This window comes from Leopardus geoffroyi, chromosome E3 (genome assembly GCF_018350155.1).
Source record: "Leopardus geoffroyi isolate Oge1 chromosome E3, O.geoffroyi_Oge1_pat1.0, whole genome shotgun sequence".
NCBI classification, from domain to species: Eukaryota; Metazoa; Chordata; class Mammalia; order Carnivora; family Felidae; genus Leopardus; species Leopardus geoffroyi.
In genome coordinates, this window is record NC_059340.1 from 22447258 (window position 1) to 22474651 (window position 27394).

The 27394-nt window shown below is 36.3% G+C and overlaps 1 protein-coding gene across 2 annotated transcripts in view; it reads right to left on the minus strand.

Annotated features, from left to right (window-relative positions):
• The window catches only part of RBBP6 (RB binding protein 6, ubiquitin ligase), a 32159-nt gene that overhangs the window by 2008 nt on the left and 2757 nt on the right, over positions 1–27394 (minus strand). Inside the window, exons 2-17 of one of the 2 annotated variants that reach the window (XM_045461989.1) lie at positions 24119–24218; positions 21759–21795; positions 17154–17198; positions 14975–15063; positions 14765–14861; positions 14225–14364; positions 11170–11342; positions 9375–9478; positions 8926–9260; positions 7560–7656; positions 7343–7421; positions 7187–7241; positions 5791–5859; positions 3738–4100; positions 3345–3446; positions 728–2485 (exon numbers count right to left, since the gene is read on the minus strand). In XM_045461989.1, the coding sequence (XP_045317945.1) occupies positions 728–2485; positions 3345–3446; positions 3738–4100; positions 5791–5859; positions 7187–7241; positions 7343–7421; positions 7560–7656; positions 8926–9260; positions 9375–9478; positions 11170–11342; positions 14225–14364; positions 14765–14861; positions 14975–15063; positions 17154–17198; positions 21759–21795; positions 24119–24218 (3643 nt within the window). The remainder of the gene's footprint in view (positions 1–727; positions 2486–3344; positions 3447–3737; positions 4101–5790; positions 5860–7186; positions 7242–7342; positions 7422–7559; positions 7657–8925; positions 9261–9374; positions 9479–11169; positions 11343–14224; positions 14365–14764; positions 14862–14974; positions 15064–17153; positions 17199–21758; positions 21796–24118; positions 24219–27394) is intronic. The other variant, XM_045461990.1, reaches the window with a different exon arrangement.

Here is a 27394-nt window from a genome sequence, read left to right on the forward strand (position 1 = left end):
TGTTAATGAAAAATCTGCTATTACTAAACACTGATAAATAAGAGTTTTAAAAATATTTATTTTGAGAGAGCCTGTGTGCACGGCATGTGCAGGGAAGGGGCAGAGCAAGAGAATCCCAAGCAGGCTCTGAGCTATCATTGCAGAGCCCGACATAGGGCTTGACCTCATGAACCAAGAGATCATGACCTGAGCAGACCTCGAGTCAGACACTTAGCTGACTGAGCCACTCAGGTTCCCCTAAACACTGATAAATACATAAAGGCTAATAACTTAAACATAAGTGTCCTTTTAATTCTCAAAACCCAATTGCCCTACTCTAATAGAGATTAAATGATTTAAAGACAGGATTAATAAATGCTGGCTCACAAAATCTACTTACTTCAACTCCTTTCTTTAAAGACAGGAGTAAACCAGACTAAACCCTTCTTTTTTTTCTTTTTTAGAGAGAGCGAGCGGGAGGGAGGGGCAGAAGGGGAGAGAGAGAGAGAATCTTAAGCAGGCTCCAGGCCTTCTCTTTCCCAACATGGGACTCAATCCCACCACCCTGGGATCACGACCTGAGCTCAAACCAAGAGCTGGACGCTCAAATGACTGAGCCACCTAGGTGTCCCAAACCTAACCCCTTCTTAATTTGTAGGTTACATTTTAAAAGCATAAACATGGATAAAATTAAAGGAAACTCTTTCCGAAAATGAACATCCATACCCAACCACCCATAATCAGATACCTTGTATAATCCACAAGAGTTGAGCTGGATCCCTCAGCTCCAGCTACTTTTCGTCTGACCTTTCCTTTGACTTTTTCTTGTTTAACTTTGCTAGATGCTGACTCCAATTTTTCAGAGGGTTCTTTCGTATTAGATACATTTTCTGTACTCCCAATTTTTTTACCAGTTTCTCTGTTGAGCTTAATTTTTTTGGCTGGGGCAGTTGATGATGAAATTTTGTCTTTCTCAGGGGTCCTATCCATTTTTTCAATATCAGGTTCCATTTTGCGCTTTGGTGATGGTTTCACTATTTCAGTCATTTCCAGTTTAGAGACTTTCGTTGAAGAGGACTCAAAATCTTTCTCTACACTTTTCTCTTCAGTTTTTCTTTTTCTTTTTTCTCCCTTGCTATCAGGTGGCTTACTTTTCTCACTAGGCTTCTTGGCCTTTTCTTCCTTATTAGTTAGCTTTTCTGATTTGACGTCTTTGGGGTAATCCTTCTTCACTTTTTCCTCTTTGACTGGTTTTGTCTCTTGGTGTTCTTTTGCTGATTTAGAGTGAGCTTTTCTGGGGGTACCAATGGTCTTTTCATCTTTTTGGGAGGAAGATGATGATTTAGCATTATCAGTCTTTGGAGTCTCCTCTTTGGCTTTTTTAAGTGGAGGTTCAGATCGAGGAGATTTTTCACGCTCTCCGTCTAGTTTTTCTTGGGGTCCCTTAGCAGGTTTTGCAACATTTTCTTTTTTGGACACAGTAGACCCATCATTTTTCCGTTTGGTCTTGTCACCTTTTGCTTTTGGTTTATCTTTCTCCCTCTTGTCTTTTTCAGACACCGACTTGAAAGTGATGGATTCTGCATCCATTGGTTCATCTCTAACAGGTGTAGCATCATCTCTACTTGGGAGAACAAACAATGAGTCTGTTTTATTTTCTTCACTGCTTGTAGGTTCTCTTGATTTCCTAGAAGTTTCTAATAACTCGGGGTTTAGAAAACCTTCACTCTCTTCCCCCTTTCTTCTTTTCCTATGTTTCTTATGTTTGTTTCCTTTACCATCTCCGGGATTATTTTCGCTCTCCTTCTCTTTTGACTTTGTGTTGTCCTTCTGATTGTGACTATCTCTTGTTGAAAGCTTTTCTGGATAGTTGCCACCTAAGTTTCGACTTCTATGACTTTGTCCACCAGCATAATCTTCTCTGCGGCCTCTCGTGAAGGGAGAATTTCTGATATTAAGAGGCAAAAATCTCTCAGGAGAAAAGTTCTCTCTATTTGCTGATGGTCTAGGCTGTGCTCCGGCAGCATAACCTTTATAATACTTTTCATACCACTCTCTATATTTTCTTTCCCATTCTCGGTAACGCTCTTTTTCAAATGGGTCTCTAAAGTCAACACTCCTCCCGTAATAAGCTTTCATGTCGTAAGGTGGCGGAACTTCTCTGTATCTATTAAAATATTCACGTTCTGTTTCCCCTTGAGGCACATTACGTTTATTGGGAGACTGTCCCCTAAATGCTTGAGGAGATCTTGACCGTGAATGGTATCGTCTATAGGGGGGTGACCTTGACCTAGATCGATGATATCCATGAGATCTAGACCGTGAACGGTAATTTCGGCTCTTGCCTCTGCCTCTTCGGGGGTATGGAGGTGATCGGGAATAGGAACGAGAATGTGAGCGGCTAAATGATCGAGAGTAAGAACGTGAACGTGTTGAACCAGATCTTGACTTAGAATAAGTATACGAACTTCTTGAATATGATGAACCACTATAAGGAGATTTAGACCTAAAAACAAAAAACAAAACAATAGTTGATAGTTGAGAAATATTTGCAAAATAAAATACAGACTCAGATTCTATAGCATGCTCTCCTCACGGTTCCATCTTTCTTTATATCAAATTTCATCTTAGATGATTAGAGAGGCACAGTGACCTCTACTGGAATGGAATAAAGTACACAAAGATCAGAGCAATCACTTGTTACAAAACAAAAGTGAAATCTTGACAATTAGAGTGAAGCGCATTCATGTACCGTGAGTTATATGAGCTAATTAACTTAACATTAAACAAAATTCCAATTAAATTTAAATTTTATTTCCTATCTGGTTATTTAAATAGGAGTAATTTCTTTGTCCTACGTTGTTGGCCAACAGTCTAGCACTTTGAAAGGAACCACAAATGTAAGCTTAAAAAGTAAGTCTTTTAAACAAACTTCCAGGGAATTTTTATAATTCACTTTTTCTGTCGATAAAACAATTTATATTCTACCACTGCTTCATAATTACACAGGTTAATGTTCCAGCAAGAAGCTGTAGCCTTAGGTAAAAGCGTCCTCAGAAATGTTCTTTGGCTAGTCCTCTATTTCTTTCCTTCCACAAACATTTCCCAATTATTTCACACTATAAGTAACTTCAGGGGACAAGGGCAATTTAATCCCCATAACTGCTAGTTCTACACAATAGAATTTACATTGAGACAATATTTCAATAAACAAATATTGGGAAATAAGCTACATCTCCATTTCTATAAGCCTGGATCGAATCAGAAAAATTCCGTAAGTGCAATGTTATTTATATCCATAGCTAATCCCTGGATATTCAAAGTCCCATTTGTAATTCTGTTGTGAAGGCTTGCAAAACACTAACCTGGAAAATGAGCGCCTACGCTCCTTTTGAATCTTTTTGTATTCCATCAATTCCTTAGCAAAATCATTTGTAAACTCATCTAGCTTGGACTTTTTCTTTTCCCTAGTAAAATAAAGTTAAAGAGTGAAAGTTAACAAAAACCATTTAAGAAAACTAACAAGACAAATGTAATTAGATCATGAATGAAATGAATGAAATTGCCATTAGTTTTCCACTTTAAAACTATAAATAACTAGGAGTCCCTGAGGAAGTTGCTTGTATGGCTTTGGTTTAATTTTTAGGTGATTTTTTTTTGTACTAACTGGAAACAGTAGAAAATGTTTCCAAAGATAACCTGTTTAATGTTACATCCGAAAATGAAAGTGTATGATAATTTCACACTGAAACACTCACTCTTCCTTCAGCCGTCGTTGCTCTCTATAGAATTCTTCCCTGGACAACGGTGGGGCTTGCGTTGTTGGGATGGTATTTGAATGAGCTGTTTGCACTCCTGATGATACCCAAGGTGTCGATAAATTGGCCGGAGCTGGCGGAAACCCTGGAGGAGGGACACTATATCCAGCAGGTGGTGGCTGGCCAGGAGGAAACTGAGGAGAAAATTGTGGTGGAGGAACACCTGGAGGGAGAGGAAGTGTATGGGGAGGAGGTGGATACAAAGGAGGGGGTGGGACAGGCACAAAAACTGGAGTTGCTGGTAGTGATGGGCCTTGAGTTCTCTGTGATCTTTCGCTGTGGTGTCGTCCGCGGTTTATACTTCTGGAGAAATAAATTCCAAGATATTATTCCTTCAAACTAACATCACTCGAGACAAGTAAGCTTGTCTTTTCTATCCATAATTATCTTCAAACTTACAAACAATGGAATAGAATCAACTATTCAAATAACACTGATATTTATATGTAAATAAAATTTTTAAGGCCACCCTCTGGGGACTGAGATGATCCAAGTTTACAGCGCCTTCTCCATGAGGTGCTGCTATATTTAGAAGTTCTCTTTTGTGAAGTTCAGATTCATTACCCCTCCACAATGATCTCTGGTGACTTCCCAATCTGTCATTTAAAGGAACTAACAAAGCTAATGCCTCTCTGACCTAGGCCTCCCCCAAAAGCCTTCCAAGATCAAAACTTTAAATGAAGAAAAACCACCTCCTGTAATCTTTTGAGGTAGGAAGTGTAGAAAGATCCTTCAATGTAGAATAAGTATTAGGTATTCTTTATTTTTATAGTTTTACATAATTTTATTTCTCACCTGACATTATATCATGAGCATGTCTCTATGTCATTAAAATGTCTTTGGAAACCTAGTTGTTAAATGGCTTCATGGTTTTGTGCGGTGTTCTGTACTTAAAGTACTTTTTATTTATTACATTTTTAAACACTGAGGTATAGTCACAGTTACATTATTAGTTGCAGGTGTGCAACACAGCAATTCAGTTAGGTCTGCATGTTACATCATGTTCACAGTGTGACTGCCATCTGTCCCCACACCATACCATCACAGTACCACAGATTACATTCCCTATGCTCTTTCATCCTCAAGAAAGTAAGTTCCACTTTTAACATCTGTAACCAACAGCTAAAAATCTCAATTATTTTCTCTCAAAGGGTTAGGTGAAAATTACAGTGCTGGCCAAAGTTTCCGAACTGTTGCTCTTAAAAGAAAACAGTGGCTTCTTTAAAACATGGGCTCATTTCTGCTAAGCTAACGGTTCTTTAAATTCTAGGTAACTGGTACAAAACACAGCAGCAGCCAGGGTTCAGATTTTAAGCCTCTTCGGAATCTGAATTGGTAACTATTATCTTCTATTAACATGTGATCTAGTAACAGAGTTACTTAGCAATTCTCAGTAGAGCACTAGAAGACACCCTTAATATTCTTATTATAAAGTTCATTTGGAGGCCCTTTACCCTGGTGGCGAGAATGACCTCGATAAGACCTACGGCTTACTTTGCAGAATAACATGGTTTTTGCCTGTCCAGGGCAGGAGCCCCGAACAATCTCTTTGTCTCTTCTTTTGGAAAAGAGAAGGTGGGAGAAGACTGGGACAATTGAGTCTAGAAGAGAAATAAATGCAATTCTTTCTCACGCTTGAGAGGTAAGTTAGTTAACTTTTGCCTTAAATTAAACTGACACCTTAAATACTGTCTGGGCCTTAGTGACTTCCTTCTACCCTCAAAAGAGTAAATATAACCTAATATTCTGCTGTGCGCTGGAGGAAAGTAGTCATTGGGAAGGAGTATTAAAGATGCAGCCTAAAAGCATCATTTAAAACACTAAATGTAACCTGTTCTTCTCTAGGCCTCAAGATCAACTACTGAGGACTGAAGTGAGATAAGCATAAAGCAAGTAATCTCCCTCCCTTGCCACTGCCATGCTTTCATTTCTTTGTGTTCTATTTTTCAGCAGTGTCATCAGATTAATTTTTCAAAATTTTTAAAAAGCATACCTGTAGCAGCTCCTCTCCCCCCTTCTAATTTGCTGTGGCGGAGAAACCAGATATCCAAGCTTATTGGAACTGTGTGGAAAGAAAGATAAAATGGGCTTGAGTATAATATACAACCTCCTAGCGTGTAGACTTTAAAAGATACCTATTTTAACTACTCTAGAAGATTTTTCCTCTCCCTGATCCCCATTCGGAAACTTGCTCCAGATAGAGGAGATATGAGCAAGCATTACACTTACTTGTGTTAATTTTCCTCATTAATTTACTGTGACAGTAACTAAACCTCAACGTACAATATTTTCCGCAATATGGTATTTCATTTAGCATCCTACAAGTGACTGTGAACTTGTTACAGAAGAGAAGAAGAGCCCTTTCATCTGCTAGGCGCCATGCCGGTGGGGAATTAGCACTGTTCCAATTCTGTAGATGAGGCAGTGGGGCTGAGGAGTAAAATTGCATGCTCAATGTCATGGCACTGCCAAGTGCAGGGGCTGGAATTCCAACTCAGGCCTACCTGTCTCCAAATCCCTTGCTCCTTCTACTGAAAGAATCTGCTAAGTCTCTCATTTAGTCTATTTGTTTAAATAAAATATTTGATTTATCTTTAAAAGAAAAATCAGTTTTAGAATAGAAGCCAGTTTATGCAAATATGTAAGCCTGTTGATATAGACTAAGACACAAGTGATTGCATACATAGACAATAAGTAAACATACTAATTTTTAATACCATAGAACATCTTATAAAGATCATAATTCCTTGTATTTCACAGGGCAAAAAATAATATCCTATACATTTTGATATGCAATAAAATCTCATTAACACAGATTATTCAAAACGAGAAATTCTATGTTTGGTAGCCTTTAATCTTACTATGTGTTAAATCAAAATTTGAAAATCCATTTAAGGATAGGAAAAACAAGGGGCACCTGGATGGCTCAGTCAGTTAAGCATCCGACTTTGGCTGAGCTCAGGATCTCACGGTTTGTGAGTTTGAGCCCCACATGGGGCTCTGTGCTGACAGCTTGGAGCCTGGAGCCTGCTTCGGAGCCTGTGTCTCCCTCTCTGTCCCTCCCCCATGCTCTCGTGCTCCCCACCCCCCATCTATTAGCACAATGAATGATTCAGTATTTCAAATACTCTTTCAAAGAAAATAGTATTTCAATTAATCTTATCTATTCATCAACTGAGATCCTGTCAAGATCACTTTGTTAAGACATGAAAGTAAAAAGTGGAGCCTGGGTGGCTTAGTTGGTTAACCATCCAACTTCAGCTCAGTCTTAACATGTCATAAAAAAAGGGGGGTTTACAATAAGAAACATTCAGCAACACACTAGATTATAATTCCCATTATCTAGTTTGAAAGCAATCATCTGGAGATTATTTTAAACATATACTTACTGTTCCCAACCTGGTCGACCACCACCCGGACGAGCAGTATTTATTCTTACTGGACCTTGGAAACAAGAACAGTAGGTAAATATGAAATTGCTGTTAAATAAAGTTAAAATTATTTTTTAAAGGAGAAAATGTTCAACCCAAAATGATTTTACTCACCAGTTGTGGGGATCAACTGTCCATGCAGTAGTGACTGTCCAAGCAAAGATGGGGTTCCAAGTACAGGCACCTGGTAACCCTTTAGGAAAAAAACATGCATAAAAAGAAACAGTTAAAAAAAAAAAAAAAAAAAAGAGGGAGAGTTAAAAAAAGGAAAAATTAAACCCATCAGAAAACTGTAAGATAAATCTCACATTTAAAAGCCAATAAAACTTACCTTCTCTTCCATAAGAGCAGTAATTGCAATTGAAGAGGTTCCCTTTGAATGTTCTGATGCAAGGGCTGCAGCTGGTAATATTTTATTATCAGAATCCCTAGAAGACAAGAGAATTTGCAATACGTGAAAAAGTCATCAGAAATGGAGGAGTAAGAGTAAGCAAATTACAGTACATAATTTAGTAAGTCTGTTCACCCACCACCTGCATGAAGATGCGTTGATGAAAACTTCTGGGTCAAGTGGAGAGCTCTTTGGATACAAAAGTGATAAGGAAAAAAAAAAAAGGAAATCTCTTTAAGAAGTCCCATCTATATAGATGGGAGAGAAATCAGTTGTAAGAATAATAAAGCTTAAAAAAAAAAGAAGAGGGGCGCCTGGGTGGCTCAGTCGGTTGAGTGTCCGACTTCAGCTCAGGTCGTGATCTCGCAGTTTGTGAGTTCAAGCCCCATGTTGGGTTCTGTGCTGACAGCTCAGAGCCTGGAGCCTGCTTCAGATTCTGTGTCTCTCTCCCTCTGCCCCTTCCTTGCTCATGCTCTGTCTCTCAAAAATGAATAAACGTTAAAAAAAAATTTTTTTTTTTTTTTAAAAAGGAAGAAAATCAAATTGTGGGACCAAAAGAATACAGGATTAAGAGTAAATTCTACTTCCAGCTCCACCACTGAAAAGCCAATGAATTCTGACTGAGGTCTTAAATATAAATGTAAAGGTCCCAGTCCTCAAGATTTTGCTTCAGTATGTCTGCACAGACCCCTGGCATCTATTTTTTTTTTTTTAAGTGGCTGATTCCTCAAGAATTTATGAGCCACTGGGGCACCTGGGTGGCTCAGTTGGTTAATGTCCGACTCTTGGTTTTGGCTCTAGTCATGATCTCAAGGTGAGTTCAGGCCCCCAGCTGGGCTCTGCACTGACATAGCAGAGCTTGCTCAGGATTCTCTCTCCCTCTCTGCCCCTCCCCCACTTGTGGTCATGTGCGCTCACACTCTTGTCATTCAAAAATAAACAAACACTAAAAAAAAAAAAAAAAAAGAATTTATGAACTACTGGACTACATGTCCAAAGATCCTTTTCATGTCTGAACCAGGATTTAAGTGAGTTTTAATTCACCACTTAACAGGGGTGGTTGGCAACTCGTACAGTTCTTTATCCTGGGATGCTTAATCATTTGCCAAGTGAAACTCCTTCATTTGCCTGTTCCTCCAATAAGATTGAGTCATCTCTTAAAAGTACCCGTTTAGCAATGGGTTACTTTATGGAGTCACCTGCCTTACTGAGCACAGTGGTTCACAAGGATGATACTTACCAGTCACTATAACAACTACTAAAGCAATAAACAACAATGAAAAACCAGAGAGATACACAGACTTACCGGAAAGGTCCATCTGGTTTTTCAGAGTGGACTGAGATGGACACTGTGGCAGTTATATCAGGTACAGGAGCCGGGGTAGAAGATGAATTTCCAGGCACAGGAGGGGCCAAGGAAGACTGATTAGAAGTTAATGAAGATATAGAAGGAGCTGGGTGAGTTGAAGAGGTCACTGGAATCATCAGGGGATCCTGTTGTCTTGATATTGGAGATCTCATCAGAGGTTGTAGGTTCCGCTGAATGAGTGGTCTCAGAGGTGGTATTGGGGGCTGTGGTGGGGGTAATTGTTTTCGTAGTCTTTTTGTATAACCGGTTTCATTTTTGAAGTTATTAACAGCCTATAGATACCAAACAGAAAGATGCAGGAAAATGTAAGGTGGTATTTCCTCAAGCACAGTTTAAACCACCAAAAATTTTTAAAAATTTTCCAAAAGGGATACAAAGTCAGTTACCTGTCGTAAGAACTTATTGGCAATTAAAGCATCAGGAGACACATCATTCTGATGGCATGTTGGACATGTATGATCATCTGATTCCAAGAGTGCTGTTCTTATACCTATGTGAAATATTTTAAATATTACATTACTCTTCCCAAGCACACATTACTTATCATTTCTAAGATTGAAAAACTTAAAAGTACAGACTCTCGCCTGATAGCACTCCTCTGCTGTAACTTCTACCTTAAAAACAGAAGTCATTGGGGTGCCTGGGTGGCTCAGTCGGTTAAGCGTCCGACTTCACCTCAGGTCATGATCTCGTGGCTCGTGAGTTCGAGCCCCGCGTCAGGCTCTGTGCTGACAGCTCAGAGCCTGGAGCCTGTTTCAGATTCTGTGTCTCCCTCTCTCTCTGTCCCAACCCACTCGCATTCTGTCTCCGTCTCTCTCAAAAATAAACAAACGTTAAAAAAAAAAAAAAAGAAGTCATAAATAGAATTTAAACAAAAATTTAAATTGAGAGAAAAAGCACTCTTTCCTAAATACTATTCTCTTTGTTTAGCTAAAAATTGGAATAGTATAGGGGAAAAAAATAGAAATAATATATAGTCTAGAAAGGTAAAAAATTTACAGGGCTAACAGGGTTTTTAAAAGAGCATCAGGAGGAGGAGTGCCTGGCTGGCTCCATCAGAAAAGCATGCGGCTCTTGATCTCAGGGTCGTGAGTTTGAGTCCCACATGTGGTATAGAGATTACATAAATAACTTAAGAGAAAAGGGAATTATAAAAAACAGAAACATTGTTCAGGCAAGGAAATCAGCAACACCTACAGCACAGTACAGAGGAATAACATTAAATTACAGATTCACTGATTATGCTTCAGTGTAGTAAAAAATTCAGTAATGCAAGTGGTTTGTTAAATCTAAGACACTTGGAAACAAATCTTAAGTGACCTCTTCTTGACTTTGGTCTTCACTGGAGAGGCCCCAAAATAAAGATTTATATTCCAAAGCTATGAAATGAAAAAGGCCAAAACAGGACTAAGCAGTGAAATTTTCAGATGATGCCATTTTCATCTTGGTAAGAAATAAGTGGCAGAAAACCCAAGTGGGAAAAACCCAACCCAATATAAAAGATCAGAAAAAAATCACAAGTAACCACAAAGGCAAATGTTGGGTAGTATGTTTACAGAGAGCAGTTCTCAATTACACTTAGGAATTTTAGAATAAACTATTTTTCCACCATCCAGGAAAGGGATTTAGGTACCATTTAAAAATATTTCCAGAATATCTAATGCCCAAAAGGCTTTCAAAATTCTGCATACCACTTAAAATGTGTAGGAAACAGGGGTACGTCTGTGGCTCAGTCGGTTAAGTGTACGACTTCTGCTCAGGTCATGATCTCACAGTTCGTGAGTTCTAGCCCCCCATGGGCCTCTCTGCTGTCAGCACAGAGCCCACTTTGGATCCTCTCTCTGTGCGTCCCCCCCTCAAAAATAAATAAACTTTAAAAACTAAAATAAAATGTGTAGGAAACAAAAGTTCTACATTGTATAAAACCTTAGTACAGTCACCCTAATGAAGGTATAAGAAATGGTCAATTCTAATATTTAAAAGGACAAAGAGGCTGTTGTTTAAAGAAAAAAATGTAGTGACAAAAACAGTTCTTGCTATTAAAGGTGCAATGATGAACTAAATGATCAATTATCAACATTTCGTACTGCATTATTAAAACATACAATGTTGCTAAAGAGCCCTTCCAAATAAATACACATATTCTAAGACGTGTATCTCTGAAGGTTCAACATTTCTTACATTCATCGCAATAACTGTTTCCACAGCAGGGAATGACAACGGCATCAGTCATAATATCTTTGCAGATGAGACACAATAATTCATCTGGGATAGGATCATCTTCTTCTGAAGAAGAAGATGGTTCCTCTGGTAAGAAAGGTGGTTTTTCTTTCTTCCCAATTGCATATGCTTCTCTGTAAAAGAAGGTTTTACTGTTTTAACATTAAGAAAACAAAGTATTACTAAGATAGTACATGTTCTACTATACCATAATGGGAGCTTATAATTCAGTACGATGCCAAATTCGTTTACACAAGTATAATACCTTCCAAAATAAGGGAGTAGTTATGAACATCCTCCCCCTAAGCAACAAAAGACAAAACAAAATCCTAAACAAGTATAACAAAAAGAAACAAATGCTATAAAAGTGGCTAAAAGGATCTTAAGAATCCACAACTCTAGAACTCAGGGCCAGAGAATAAAGGGACACATTCAATGCCACAAGTTTATGCTTAAGTGGCAGAGACAGGATTTGAACTTGGACATGACAACACCCTAACCACAATTTTCTCTATCCTACCATGTTTCTTGAGGGTGTGGGGGGTATGGAGGGAATTCCCTTCCATAGACCAACAGTCCCCAAAACCTGTGAAGGTATCAGAGAGCATGCTATAATATAGGAAATGGAAACTGGTGCTGACATCATACAATCGAGGGGGACAGTTCAAGGGAAATATTATGCAACCAACCACACCAGTAGCTAGTAGCTAGAATCATCAGACTTCAAAACCAGTGGTCTACTTCTAATTAGTATTTTAAAAGAGAGATTAATCTATTTATAGCCAACTAAGAAATACTAATGACTTCAATGATTAGAATATGTGTTACAAGAATATAAAGTAACACTTCGGTCATTTTGGGTCCGTTTTCTGGTAGAAATACATTTTGCAGAAATGTTGCATATTAAACATATTGAAAATAAAACACTAGGGGTGCTTGCATGGATCAGTCAATTGAGCGTCTGACTTTGACTCAGGTCATGATCTCACAGCTTGTGAGTTCGAGCCCCATGTCAGGCTCTGTGCTGACAGCTCAGAGCCTGGAGCCTGCTTCAGATTCTGTGTCTCCCTCTCTCTCTGCCCCTCCCCTGCTCGCTCGCTTTCTTTCTCAAAAATAAACATTAAAAAAAATTTTTTTAATAAAATAAAAACCAAAGTACACTATTCTCAGATTTGTCACCACTGCTTCCAACACCCACATCTTCTCTAATCAGGCAGATTTGTATAACATAGGAATTCCTAGGTAAATTCTATCTCATTTAGGAACAGAGTGTGTCGATCTCACTGCTGAAAATGAAAGCATCTCAGCTGTACAGAGGAGGGTACCTGAGGTGTGTTATTTGTGTTGCAGCTGCTCCATAGACATCACCACGACTCCAGAAATAAGTATCAATTTGCTTATGCCCCATTGTTCCCAATTTGTGAAAGAGGAGTCTCCCACTGCCCAAAAGAGAGAAAAGAAAGAAAAAAAAAAAAAAAAAAAAAAAAAAAAAAAGAAGAACAGAGGATAGAAAAAGAAACAGAAGAAGAGTCTGAGTTGCTTATCAGTGGTGTTAGTGGAGAGGGTGAAAGTTTCATTTAAAATATTTGGGCTCCCATTTCCCCAGTATTTGCTGTGTGTCTGGCACAAATGGGCTTTTGCATTTCAGCATTCAAAAACAATGAAGTTAATTATTAGTTAGGGTTCACAAGGGTGATGTTAATTTTTCCGACACAAACTTCCATTTCAGTACTTTTACTTGTATATATTATATTAAGATGAAGCGGTCTGCTCTTAAATTGTGTCCGTAAAAACCATCCATTTCAACCTAAGTTGTTTGGAGGCACGTATGAAATGTCTGAATCAGAAACAGCGTAAAAACAGACTGCTCTAAGATGAACCACAAGACAAAGGATGGTGACTGATCAAAAATTGATGGGGGTGAAACGGAGAAAGTGAGCAGGGCTGGGAGTTCAGGAAAACACTAATCCTTATCTGTGAATGAAAACAATCTATTTACTAAAGTGTATACTCAAAACCATAAAATCTTTTCAAGATCATTCCACGGCACTGCCGTTTTCATCACCTTCATCTGCGCACTATGCTGCGTTTCAACGCTACAGCATGAGGCTGAGGACAACTGTTCTTTTACTCATTCTCTTCATGTCACGATGAACAAGGGCACTGTTATTCTCTAAGTGGATGTTTCTCAAGGTATGTCCTGAGGACGCCCTCACTTCATAACCCACTGGAGGACTTGTTGGAGAACCCAGTCCAAAGGGACAGTTAATACTGTGCTCTGTATCATGTGAGTTCATAACTGGTGAGGGTAACCACAAAGGTAATTAGTGGGATTAATAAAAGCAGATAAAATGAGAAGTTGTCAGTTGAATTATACCACTAGTAGGTTTTCAGGTCTATCCACTTCATTAAGAATTGGCTCCTAAAATAAGATCTGAAAACACATTCCAAATAAGCATTAAGCTGTAGGGTATAGAGCTGTAGCTCATCTGAACTAATGGGTTTGTAAAATAAATCGTTATTTTAGAAGTTTAAGACTCACACGGTACATCCAAACTTATTCAAGAGGACTCAGTTCTTCATTTATTCTTGGCACTTAAATTTGCCCTGACATCTTATACAACTTTTGTGCTTAAGCCTTCTGTTTCTCAGAATGATTAAGACATTGGTCTTTTTCACTTAACACATGTAGATAGCATAGAAGATCATGTGGGAGTATGTATGTGAATGAAGAAGAAAGCAGGGTATGACAGAAAAAGAAAAAATTAGAAGCCCACAAGGGAAGTGGCACTCAGTGGTAACAAAAACCCCCAAATCCATTCTAAATTTGCATTTAATGGAGCAGACTGCAGCCTCTCATTCTTCACACAGAAATGCAACATGTGGAGACCAACAGTCTTGCTATACAATGCTCACAAGAAATCCAAGTAGCCAAGTGGCGACCCCAAGCCTACGTAAAACACCAGCGCCCAGACAGGCTGTGGCCTCACAGGTCATACGTAACTAGAATACTTACGCGTCTATAGTCGGTATGGCATACTTTCCAGTGTTGGTAAGCATTGCACCTTTCATGTTAGGATCTTTCACTTCCATCATAAAACTTCTGGGAATACCAGTGCTCTTTTTAATCCTCGGACCAGATTCAAAGTTTTTATCCTATTTGGAGGGGAAAGGAGAAAGGAGGAAGAAAGAAAGCAGTTACCCTTTGTTTAATATTAGCTAACACGCAGTGCTTATTAACTGCTTATAGTATCTGTAGTGCTCTACATATATGATCTCATTTAAACCTCACAACAGCCATGCGAGGTAAATACTGTTATTACCATGTCCGTTTCATAGAGAAGACCGAACAGGCTTGAAGAAGTCAAGTGGCCTGCCCAAGCTCAGTCAACCGTTGAGCAGCAGAGCCAGGATCTGAAGCCTGGCAATCTGGCTCCATAGCCTGAGCTCATTTGCCATTATAATAGAGAAGGCAGTATTTACCAAGAAAAATCCGATAGCTAAGAAATCATTGTAAGAAAAATAAGGTGTACCATGGTTTCTACTTTGGACTTACCCCGTTTGTTGGGCAATTCTTAATGTAATGGCCAGGTTTACCACAACGAAAACAGGTATAAGATGGAGGTGGTGGGCCTAGAGGTTTCTTCATGTAACTGAAAGGGAAACAGAATTACATGTACACAAAACCTTGAAAGAATAAAGCTTCTGATTGGGGGGGAAAATCCACCCCAATGTACCTGTTAGTATGAAGCATTTATGGACTTACTTGATTGGGTCGTATTCATGGCCAGATTGCGACATCATTGCTTTAATTTTATCTTCTTCAGAAGCATTGGCTTCAGCCAGATTGGCAGTCTGTTTAACAGGTAATTATTTGACACACACATTAGAAACACATTTAAGACCACACAGCCAAAGACAACACCACTCATCCTGTAAAGAGCAGTATCTAATCTTGCATAAAACCTAAAACTGAAAGCTATTTACACGTATAACCTAGAAGAGGCATCAGGAGTTCCTTAGGTCATTCATTACATGACGTTTGGGTGTCTGCAGGGCTGAAGGTCTTGCTGGGGGCACTCAAACCTTAGACCCTGTTTGTACCTTACATTAAGATTTACATATGACTCCTCTAAGAGTTAAAACAGATTAAGGAAACACTTGACATTTTAAACCTTAAAAATAATTCAAGTGTCGTAGCATAAAGACTTTATATTTACAACTTGGAGGTAGGGTTATGGGTAAAACAATTGAACATTATGCAGATGATATTAAGTCAGAAGGCTCTTTAAGATGTAGAATCAGTTTTAAATTAAGTGCAAAGCACATGCAACGGAGCACTCATCATTTTAAATCCGATTCTCCGAAGTTTTATGAACTTCATCTTTAAGGTATTATATAGAATAGCCTAGATATAACCAGGGTCTAAGGGAGTGAGTCCTGATAACTTGAAGCTTCAAGCATCTAGCACTCACATCAGCCATTCATTGGGTTTTATCTTTACATTCATCCACAAAACAAGCAACCAGTTTTAACATTTTATTGTAATTTTATATACAAAGAATGCTTAACATTAACAGAGCTTAGAACAACAGCAACATTTACAGAAAACTGGATTACAGATGTTGAACAACTAATTTGTTTGAACCCAAACATTAATTTACAAGTAGTTAAAAAAAAATCTCCCAAACCTCCAAAATTCCCCAACTGCTTCCCACAAAGAAACAATGGTAGGAACAGACCAAAACTCAAATAGGGTCCTTACAGCACATAAGAATTAAAACCATGAACTATAAACTGCTTAAGATGTAAACTCTATGCTAGACCACTTTTGCATTAGAAAATTGTTAAGAGACGATGGTTTCAGCCCACTTCATGTTTTAGAATCATCGATTTTAATGTTTAGTTTCCCCAGAACAAAAGCTTAAAAAGCTGTATTTGTTACTAGGACATTTCTTTTGGGATACATTCTAGGGGAAGAGGATACAACCTATAACAAAGTCAAGGATAAGATAGGGACAGCACTAATGGAAAATCCATCTAACTCATTAATCTTGGTTGCTAAGTCTGGTTTTACTTTGATAGTAGGGAAAAAAGGATTTTTGGAAAACTGGAAGACTTCCTTCTTGGTCCTCAAAAATCTGCCTAATCTGTAATGTCTTTTTTTTTTTTTTTTTTAAGGCATGATTTGCAAGCTACGTCTATTGCTTTAAAAAGTAATCCATCACTAGTGCTTTCCCAAACAAAAGGTACACATTGTTGAGCAGAAAATGCAAGCAATTTTATCGCAAAACATGGCATATACAATTATTTCAGGAGGTAACAATTTGCCCCTCTGCCAAACATACACATTGGTATATTCCTGCAAACAGCTTTACACATTTACACAATTCACTGTAGTCTGTGTTCAAACAAATTAGGTTGTCTAAAACTTTTTCTAATGCAGACAGACTACAAGTCTAGAGCATAAAGAAACAATCGTAACACATTTAAAATGTTGACCTTCATGGGATCAATTCAAATATTCAAGAAATAGCCGTGCAATTGTCCATGTAAAGGAAAGCTTCTATTTTGGCTGCATAAAGAAAGTCCACATAATTTACAGCCAAAACCAGGGAATTCCTCCAGAACTTTGTTAGTTTCCAATGTATAATTAAACAAAATGTGTAAGGGGGGAAAAAAACCCACCAAATAAGTGTAGCTTCATGTGTTTCTTCTGTCTTGAAGATGACCAATACTCCAACATTATGGTGAGGCTGACAAAACACTCCCCCTATCTTCTCAAAGCGGCAACTACTCTTTACAGGATAGTAACAATGTGTACAATATTTTTGTAAGACATATCCTCCCCAACCCCTCTTTAAACAATTGTTCCACATTTAAAAAAATACGATGTTAGAAAAAGATTTATATTTGCAAGAATAGATATATATATATATATATACCTTTGTAAGCTGGGCCAGAGAAATAGATGCAGAAGAGTCATCAATCTGTTCACAAAAAATTAAACACACATTCAAGTTCCACACTGAAAACATCTGAAAGTGATCATTTAGTCCCTATTGCCAATTAATGTTCAAATATTGGGCATTTTCTTAGAAGTTTTCTAAAGAATGTTATTCCCTGTTTTAAAGCTGAAATTGTAGCTCACCCCACTTTACCCTTCTCTACATATTTCACACATATAATAAAGGCTTAAGTTGAGGGGGACTCAATTACAATATTAAAAAAAACAACAAAAAACAGGGTAAAGAAAAATATATCACAGAAAATATGTTCAGAGCAGTGACCGAATATTAAATAAGAGTCCGTGTCTATCAATGGTTTCTAAATCTGATAATGCTCAAGAGAATATACACTAGAGAGAATAAGAAATCTAACTTTCCTGGAGTGCCATTATAGAACATGGTAAAAACAAACAGCTCTTTAAAGGCTCAGATAATTGCTTTAATAAAACAGCTCCCACATAATTGCTACTTTTTTCTCTTTTTTTAAGCATGTACTGTTCGGTCTGAATAAGTTTGTTTATTCTCCCATACAAAGAGTAAGAATGGCTTCTTGCCAAAGAAACCACAATTTTATCAGAGCAAAGATGTTAAACCAAAAAAAGGAAAACCAGTGGTAGTGTGGAGCAAAGGCAAATAGGGCTATTAGGAGGATGGACTTTAATAACGCGTGAAGAAAGTTAATATAATCAAATGGAGAAAGTATTCTATATTGAATAAGAAAGATTTTAAAAATGTATTTTCAAATGTGGTATTTTAAGATTTTTCACTATTTGACCCCCTGAAATGATTTTAATATCAGTTTTTAAAAAGTGTGTATCTGTATACACACACACACACACACACACACCCCTTTCCCATCTAACTCTAAAGATATGATTTCCCTGTTAAGTGTACCAAAAAGAAAACATTATTTGCTTCCTATATAGTAATTGGGTTGCTTATTCAACATGTTGTAAGCTTCTCATGCATTATTGGTCAGAACTCTTGTTTAAAATGGAGAGAATGTAACAAGATGTCTGGATCAAAGAAAAATAACAACAATGAAGGGAGTCTTCATCAGGTATTTTTCAAATATTCCAGAGAACTAAGAGAATTAAAATAAAAGCAGCATGACTTACAGCCCCAAATAGAAATGTTACCAGTTTCAATATGAAGCTCTTAGCACAATGCCTACCACAGCAGGAGTTCAGTCAATAAAAATCATGTTTGCTAAATTTAAAATATATCTTATAAATATCTTAGGGTTTTAAAAGTCAGTTTAATGGATAGTATTACTGGGACGCTTACTTCAACAAAAGGTTCTTAGCTCCCCACTGAGGGGCTGCCCCAGAATTTGTAATGCACTATTCCATATTCCTAATATGCAATCATATAATTCACCAATGTGTTCATATTCTCATCTGGCTCTTAAGTGTTTTCATTACAGAACTAATCTCAAAGGAAGCTTAAAAAAAAAACAAACCATAAACATCCTATTTTTATCCAGAATAAATTCTGATCATCTCAATCTATTTTGAAAAGGGCTGCTTTTTGCATTAGTTAGGAACTATGTGAATTTAAATAACAAGAACCAAATGCTGTCAAGCATCATCTATACTGTTTCTAACCAATGAAACTAATAACCCTTCAAAATAGCCCATTACTATCTAGAATATGAACACTCATCATTTCCTTAAGAGAAAGCAGTTATATTAACTTTCTTACAGCTAGAACTAAAATACTAACATTTTTTGTTCTTCCCACTATGATATATCTCTTTTTTTGTTCCTATGTCGGGCCATCTGGTCCTTTCAGTTTTCTGTTGATTTGTCATTAGTACTGGATAAAGTGGTTTCAGATACTCAACAACATCTATATCACTTTTTTCCCCACCAATCATTCTAGCACCTTAAATACCTTAAAGTCCATGAGAAAGTCAAATTTACCATAAATTGTGAAAGGTGTCCAATAGTTTTCTACAAAAAGCAAGGTACTAGAAATCAGTGAAAATTGCTAACAAGGAATGGTTTAAAAATGACTAGGAATTTACATGTACTAGGCAGCAATAAATGTATTAACTCTCGGATACTAATGATTTAAAAAATGCACCACATTAAAAAAAAGTCGTCTTCATAAAAACTGATCAATGCATACTGTGGACATCATTAAAATTAACCCACTTCCCCACATCTAATTTGTGGTCTTGCTTCTGGGAGAAAGAAACTGAAATATTTTATGCCACTTACACTCACTTGAAATTAAAGGATCCTACAAAATACAATTCTGATATTTAGTAAACAGGAAGAACGTCCAGCTTTGGAATACCAACATGAAGGATGGCTAAATAAAATAAGCTAAGGAATACAGACAGAAACAGCCATCCTTGATTACAGTTGGCTTAAGTTACCAAAAATGTACACACATTTACTTTTATTAATCAGCATTTAGAAATCTGGTTTAGTGGTTCTATCTTACTTGGCTTTTGTGAATGTGTACAAGAATACGTGATTCATAAGATGGGCATTAATTATGCTTAATGAATATATTCTCTCATCCTAAACACCAGCATATGTACCCCAAGCAAATAAGTGGTGGGGATATTAAGTTATCTAACGTCTCCATTTCAGACAATTCTACCTAAAAATTAAAGCCACTTTTAAAGTATTAAAAAAAAAAAAAAAGAAAAGAAAAGAAAAGAAAAGAGAAACCTAAATAAGCATAAAATAAACTGCTTCTTATAAGTGTAATACAGACATGCCAGGGAACACACAAGGCTAAAAGAATGTTAACTTTATTTATGAACATGTGATTTGTGTTTATACACATGCTAATAAACAAAAAGGAAATAACTGTTTTCAAGAAATAAAACTTCATCTGAATTAGTTTAAATACTATATAAAAATACTTTATACAAAACGTGTTACATTAACCACTACAGTCACCAGGATAGTCACTCTGATTTGTGCTAGCATTTGGATACATAAAATCAGTTTTAAACCAATCACCAGCAAAACAGAAACTTGGACAGTTTGTTTGTTGTTTTTTTTTTTTTTTTTTTTTTTTTACAGCATTATGCTTTAAAAACCAAAAAAAACAAAAAACAAAAAACAAAAAAAAACAAAAACCACCAAAAAACAAAAACAAACCCAAAAAACAAAAAAAATAAAACAAAACAACAACAACAAAAAAACCCCGAAACAAAAAAAAGCCCATATACCCCAGAGGGTGGGGAAAAAAACCCAAATCTCTAAATTTTGATCTTCGAATCACTGTATTTAGTTCCATGAGAACTAAAGGCCATATATTTTAGAGAACAAGTCCAAAGTTCAGATATTCTATATTATCATGTTTAAGATGCAATGATCCAAGGTTAGTGAAATGCCTGATACACAATTAAAGATCAGTAGTATTTAAAAAGGATAAAGTGAAACAGCAAGCAGTATCCTTGAATTCTAAAATGAAGATTTCAGACATCTCGTATTGTGTACAAATCAAGCCTGAGCAGTAAAATGTTTAGAGAACCATCAAGTTTACAGAACTCCGTTACTACAGACCTACTTTCTGAAACACATTTCACCTCACAACTTAGGTATTTCCACTACCTTTTACTTAAGACCTTCAAGTCAACATGGTGTCGTACTTTAGCTATGATAATAAAAATTAAGATGTTATTCCACTTAAGGGGAGTTATCTTTGATAAGCTACAGCTTTCAATTAGCTTATAATTAATGCAGCATTTTAATATCTTATAAGAGGGAAATATTTTATTTTGGAGAACTAAACAGGCTAGAACTGGAAGACCTTGTATTAAAATTTGAAAACAATGTACTGAATTGTAGAAATCATCATTGAGACGTTTATGTACTCAGGGGGCCCAAATTTCAGGTCTCACTTTTATAGTACAGATATCAACAAAGAATAAAAGCTTGAAATTGCCAAATAAAGCAAAACTGAATAATAAAGCTGCATCAAAAGTCTTTGGAAAGCTTTTTTCTATAGGTGTCTGAACTTGGAGAAAGCATCAAACTTTCATATTAGTTCTGCATGTTGCTAATGCACTTTTTAAAGCCATCAATTAGGCAGAAAAAAAAAAAAACTAACAAAAACTAAGTGATACAACGTGAAAAATGGCAAAATATACACTCCAAACATTTTTTTTATTGCAAGAAACAAAAAGCACACAACAGCCTGTACATACATACAAAATACTAACTATAGACAGACAGATGTAGAACATGTTATCATGTTCATTAGTGTAAAACCTACATGATCTAAAAAGAATCATACATTAACTGTACAACACAGTGTCATACAGGGAGAATGCTATCATATTTAATATGAAACAGCGTTTTTTGGGGGGCACAAATTACCCATTTCTACAAAATAAGTCTGCAAATTATGCCACATATATCCATATTCAACTGAGCTGTCATCAAAATACATTTTATTTACAATATGTACTATGATCAGTTGGATATTAAGTTCTAAATGATTCACTTCACTGCTACATTATAAAGGTAAAAGCAATGTGTAGAAAAAGTGTGAGATTGTGTTTTTACATACTGCTTTTGAAGTTCCCATCACTGGTTCAGTTCGACTTCTAAAAAATAAACAAAAACAAAAACAACATTAATTATGAGTTGTTATTTATGAATTGTGCTAAAACATCTTAACACATATGTCTAATTACATGTCTTTATGAACACAATTTTCCTTTGTACAAACATTTAAAAACAGCCAATTTCCAAAGTAATAAATACACTACTTTGATTAATCTTTAATACCTTTAAACAGCTTAAGACATACCTGCGACAAAAACAAAACAAAACAAAAAACAAAACAACTTGGTACAGAGGAATTCTAGAATAGGCGTATCAAGAGTAATAAATACATTACTTAGGTTAATCTTTACCACCTTTAAACAATTTAAGACAGATTTGCAGGAAAAAAAAAATTCCATACCAAGGAATTCTAGAATACGTGAAAACAATAAACGTTTTCTCAAAGGTAGCATGAAGATCTTGTTAAGAAACTTTGTAGTTATTTAATAGACTGAACAACCACATTACATCATTCCCCAGTTTTTTTTAATAGGTAACAAATGTAAACTTTCACACATCAGATCTTCTTGAAAGAAGACCACTGGTAACATTTATACTTTGGATCCCTGAGAAATTGCTGTGCTCCAAAAACTAAATGTCAAATCCAGAAAAACAGGTTGATAGTTACTTTAATTTTTTAAAAAGTCTCAAAACAATGACCAAAGTTAAACAAGAATTCTAAGTTTCACAAAAACGCAACATACTCTGACACTATTTTAGTTCAAAGAATGAGTCTGATGGTTATGAAGAAATGAACAGATTGATTTTTTCAAGTACATAACAAATAAAGCCCAAGAAGAAATTCTTAAAAGTCCACACAGGAAAGGGGATGGGGGTTGAGCTTCTAAATACAATGCTCAAATGCTTCGTTGAAGTTTATGCTGTCCTGACTACAGAGAAATGTGAGGGAACATCTGAAGGGAGTTTCTAAGTTTGCAGGTAATTTGGAAGTCCTGAGATAAAAATGAAGCTTTCCTTTTCTCAACAAACTTAGAGCCATTTTACAAGGCAAATATATTACAAAGGCAACCTCACACACAGTGAATTAACAAGCAATTCTGTAAAAGGCAACTTATTTTCCCATGTACTTCAAATAATTCTCTAAGTTTCTTAGTATCCAAAAAAAAAAAAAAAAAAAAAAAAATCAACTGAAAACTACGCGTTTACTGTTTTTAAAAAGCACTTAGTAAATTAAAATGTAATTTCACAACAAATTCTAGGAATTACTTCCTTATAATTTCTTAAAATTACACAGCTAAAAGCACACAGTTCACTTGTAATTACAAGAAAAACAAAGTATTCAGGTTTTAAAACTGTTACTACACAGCAGGTATTACACAAAAGATCTCAATGCTGGGATATGGAGTATATAACTTTATAAAAAACTAATGACCGTCTTAGAATGAGTGTTTGCCCCTACAAGGTAAAGCTCCAAGAAATAACTGTTTTACCTCAATTCCAAGAACACATTCCATTTCCGAGGACTGGGAAATTTTCACTGGCCAAAAGTAGAATTTGCCAGAATTTCAAATCACTACCCTTTTCACATTAGCATAATTCTATCGCCATTAAAATTACAAGAAAGCAGGGACTAAGTGTGAATCCTGCTCCTTTCCCGAATTTCTTAAACCCTAGCCTAGTGCTAAGATACTGCAGTGTTCTTACTCCAATAATGGGCATCTACCACACGCCAGGCGCTGTTCAATTCTTACAGCTTTCCTCTGGAGGAAGTACTCATATCCCTATATTATTTTGAGGAATCTATTTTGAGGCTTTAGGGAACTTACCCAAAGTCACACAACTGGTGTGAAGCAGCAACTGGAGTCAAACCTAAGCCTGATTCCAGTCTGTGCTAATAAATCCTATACTCAACAGCCTCCCCACAAAAGCCCCTTGTTGAGAAGCAAATGTATTACTGATGCTGTCAAAATATTTAGGACAAATCTCTCAACACACTTATATATACATGTATGTATACATATGTATATATATTTGTGTAGTGAAAGAACAGTCAGAAATAAAAGTGTGCCAATAAAAAACAAAAGGGTATGTATGCAAATACTTATTCACCGATTTGAGCATCATTTTGTCTCTGTAAATATTACAAAGCAAAAAAATTCTTCTTGATAGCTCTTACCACTAACTACAGGTTAACTGGGGGAAGAGATAGGAAATAACAAACCCATCCTCACCGTTTTAAGGATTAAGAAGATATACTTATTAGGGTAAAGTAATGAGTTCAGTTCTAAAATACTTGTTCTTCCTCACAAAATAAAAAAGTATTTTGAGGACTTAAATACATGAGATTTGATAAACACTCACATAACATATGTCTTGCTTGTAGATTTAACACCTCCAATAGGAATTCTTCTAACAATTACAGATGAATTCTTAGGAATTAGAGCATTATCATCAGTATATTCTGTAAAAAAGATAAAGAGTTGAATTTCTATTTGGCGATTTGGGTAAGTCAGTCCTCAAGAATTAGAAAACTTCAACCAAAGACAAATTTTACGGAAAAGGAATTTAAATTTAAGAGAGCATGTTCCTTGCCTCTAGAATACTGATAATGTCAGAACAAATATCCGCATCCATAAGGAGGTTCTCTTCAAAGGACACCAAATACTGCCAGCAGGTTCTTGGCTCTGGTGCCTCTACTTCTATGGAACCCCAAATCTCAGTAAGACTAAGTCATTCTCCACTTTAACCAATAACGCTAAACATCTGATCTATGAGAAAAAATATGTAATTTAAATGAAGACATTCTGTCTCTCCTAGCCCCTCAACAGGAGTATTACAAAAGAAATTATGCCATGTTTTGAATAGAGGAAAAGGGTTTTATAAAAAGAATTAGTAGTGGGATGCATCTTTGCATAAAATGTTGATTCAAGGCCTCTCTAGGAACTGATGCTTGAGACTTAAAGACTGAGAAGCCAGACAGATGTGCAAAAAAGATGGACAGAGTGTTTAAAGACAGAAAGAAAAGCAGGTGAAAAAAAAAATCATTAAAAGGCCAGCATAGCTGGAAGATAATGAAAGGAAAAGAATGACTTGAACTACAGTTAGAAAGTACAGGTCACATATTCATTTATATTTTGTTTCTAAGTACAACAGGAAGTCATTGAAGGATTTTAAACAAAAATGACAATGATTTACACTAATAACAAACAAAAAAGATAACTCTGGTATCTATGTGGAAAATGAACCCATAAGGGAACAAGAGTAGAAACAGGGTGACTAATGAGGAGGCTGCTGCGAAGTCCCGGTAAGAGATGATGGTCTGTGCTGGGTTGTGACAGGTGAAGACATGGAAATCAGAATGTTCTGAGGTAGAACTGATAAGGCAATCAATGGATTTAATTGGGGGGGGAGGGGAGAAGATGAAGGAAAAAGAGCAATAAGGCATAAGTAACTGAGTTCCTGGCTTAAGCAACTGGAAGAACAGTGATGTCACTTTCTGAGAAGAAAACAGGGAGGATGAATGGATCCTATTTTCTACTCTTTTAATTCTCTATTACTTGCAATACTTCTGGAAGAATGAAATTAAAAGAGAAACTGGACCAATTAATTTAACTATGGGTAAAAAGATTTCCTGAGGAAGGGATCTGTAAAATTACCAAAAAGAAAAATAACCCACCACAGGGAGACAGATGCAAGAATGTACCCATCTCCCTAAATCACACATTCAGGCATTAGGGTTCATTCTTAAGAATACAGAGCTGACTTGCAGTGGCCGACTACCTCTGTTCTTCCAGTTATTTCAATTTATCACACATACAAGCATTTTAAGCTTATATATATTTATGGGTGTGTGTGTGTGTGTGTGTACACACATATAATTAATTTTAATCATAACACTATTAGTTATTTCCTGTTACAAACTAAATTGTTCAAGAAAGGGTTCTTTTCAGTATATTTCAAGTAGCAAACTGTATGTGATGCAATTTCCCAGATTCAGGCATACCATGAGAGGACTATCATCATTGCTTTGATAGTTCATGATAGTCCCAAATTTCCGGCAAGCTCTGAGTAAGAAAAATTGGAAGATGGGGGATGTTCAAAAAGTAAATTCTAGAAACAAAAAACACTTGACAACAAGTTTTAAACACATAACAAAAGCATTCACTGTAGCTTTCCACCACAACTTATTAATCTGATCGGCACAATACTGTGTCAGACTAAAAGTCAGGTGCCCCTACACCAGATTTGACCTTTTAAGTACCTGAATTACACTGGTGACTTCCTACCCTTAAAATACCTTGCTAAGCAGCCTGTTAGGTTCAAAAGACCTTTTCCAGGTGCCAAAGTAATTTCTGACCCAAAAATATAAAGACCATGGATTTCGGAATGAAAAACAAGATGAATCTGAGAAATGGATAAAGATAATAAGAGTCTTTTAAAAATACTTCATTCTCAGCTTTCAAATCTTTCACACTCAGTTCAGAATGAAGGTTTGTTTTGTTTTGTTTTGGAGGGGGGAAACTGAGACACAGAAAAACAATGGGAAAGCTATAAAAAATATATAGGAAGGATCATTTAGGATTTGTTTTGAAATATAGTCTAGAGATAAAGGAGCAAGACTCTTAAATCTATATTATGAAATTCTGATCCAAGCATTTTGGTCTCATCAGATTTAAGGGTCCTAAACATGGCCAGATTTCCAAACCTCTAAGGAGTGTTTTACAGAAATGTGATACACTGGGTAATTTAAACATTAATTCAAACAAATTAAAGTGATCCAGTTCAGCATCCTCTCCTGGGCAATCTCCTAACTATGAGGCTATAAACATTAATTCTGTACTCTCTTAATTCACTGGATGGTGCTAAAACCCAACCCATTCTTACTCAACTGCCTGTGACACTGGATGTTATTTCCCATAAAACTCATTAAGTGACTACCCTCCGCACTACTATCAATGATATCTTTTCCACCCCTAATCTGAGGATTGAACAAAATGCACATGCTCTCGCCCCAGAAGCTCCCTCTCTTAACCAATGTAACATCAAAGCTTTCTCCAGTAAGGACAGTTCACATAAATATATAAAAGAAAATAAGCTGCTAGGCAGAACACTTCCCTGGTTTTCAGGGTTTGTAAAAATAATACATCATATAATGTCCTGGCTTAGGAAAAAATATAACAATGCCACAAAACCCTTAGATTTTTGACAAGAATTCCATCAACTCTTACTCCAATCTAACAAAGTTGTATTCAATTATTAGGTGGAGAAGATGGACAAAGTCAAGTTCCAAATGATGAAATCATTTAATACTCCAGTAAAAGACAAAACTTGCCTAGCATATGATTAAAATTGTCTTTGTATTCTTTACTTTCATTTATATTCTTTCCTCCTACTTACAAGTATTATTAACATATCAATATATCCTGAAAGTCTCATAAATCCAGCTGTTCTGTGAAGTGTGACAATACTTAAAGGACACTTTTGGTGGCCTTAAAAAGTATTTTTAAAGTATTTTCTTGAATACTAGTTTAAAACAGATGTTTCTCAACTGTTCATGATGATCAGCAATTTTTCCTTTCCTTAAGTAGAGGATTCTACACATAATTACAATTACCAAAGTTTCATGTGAAGAATCCC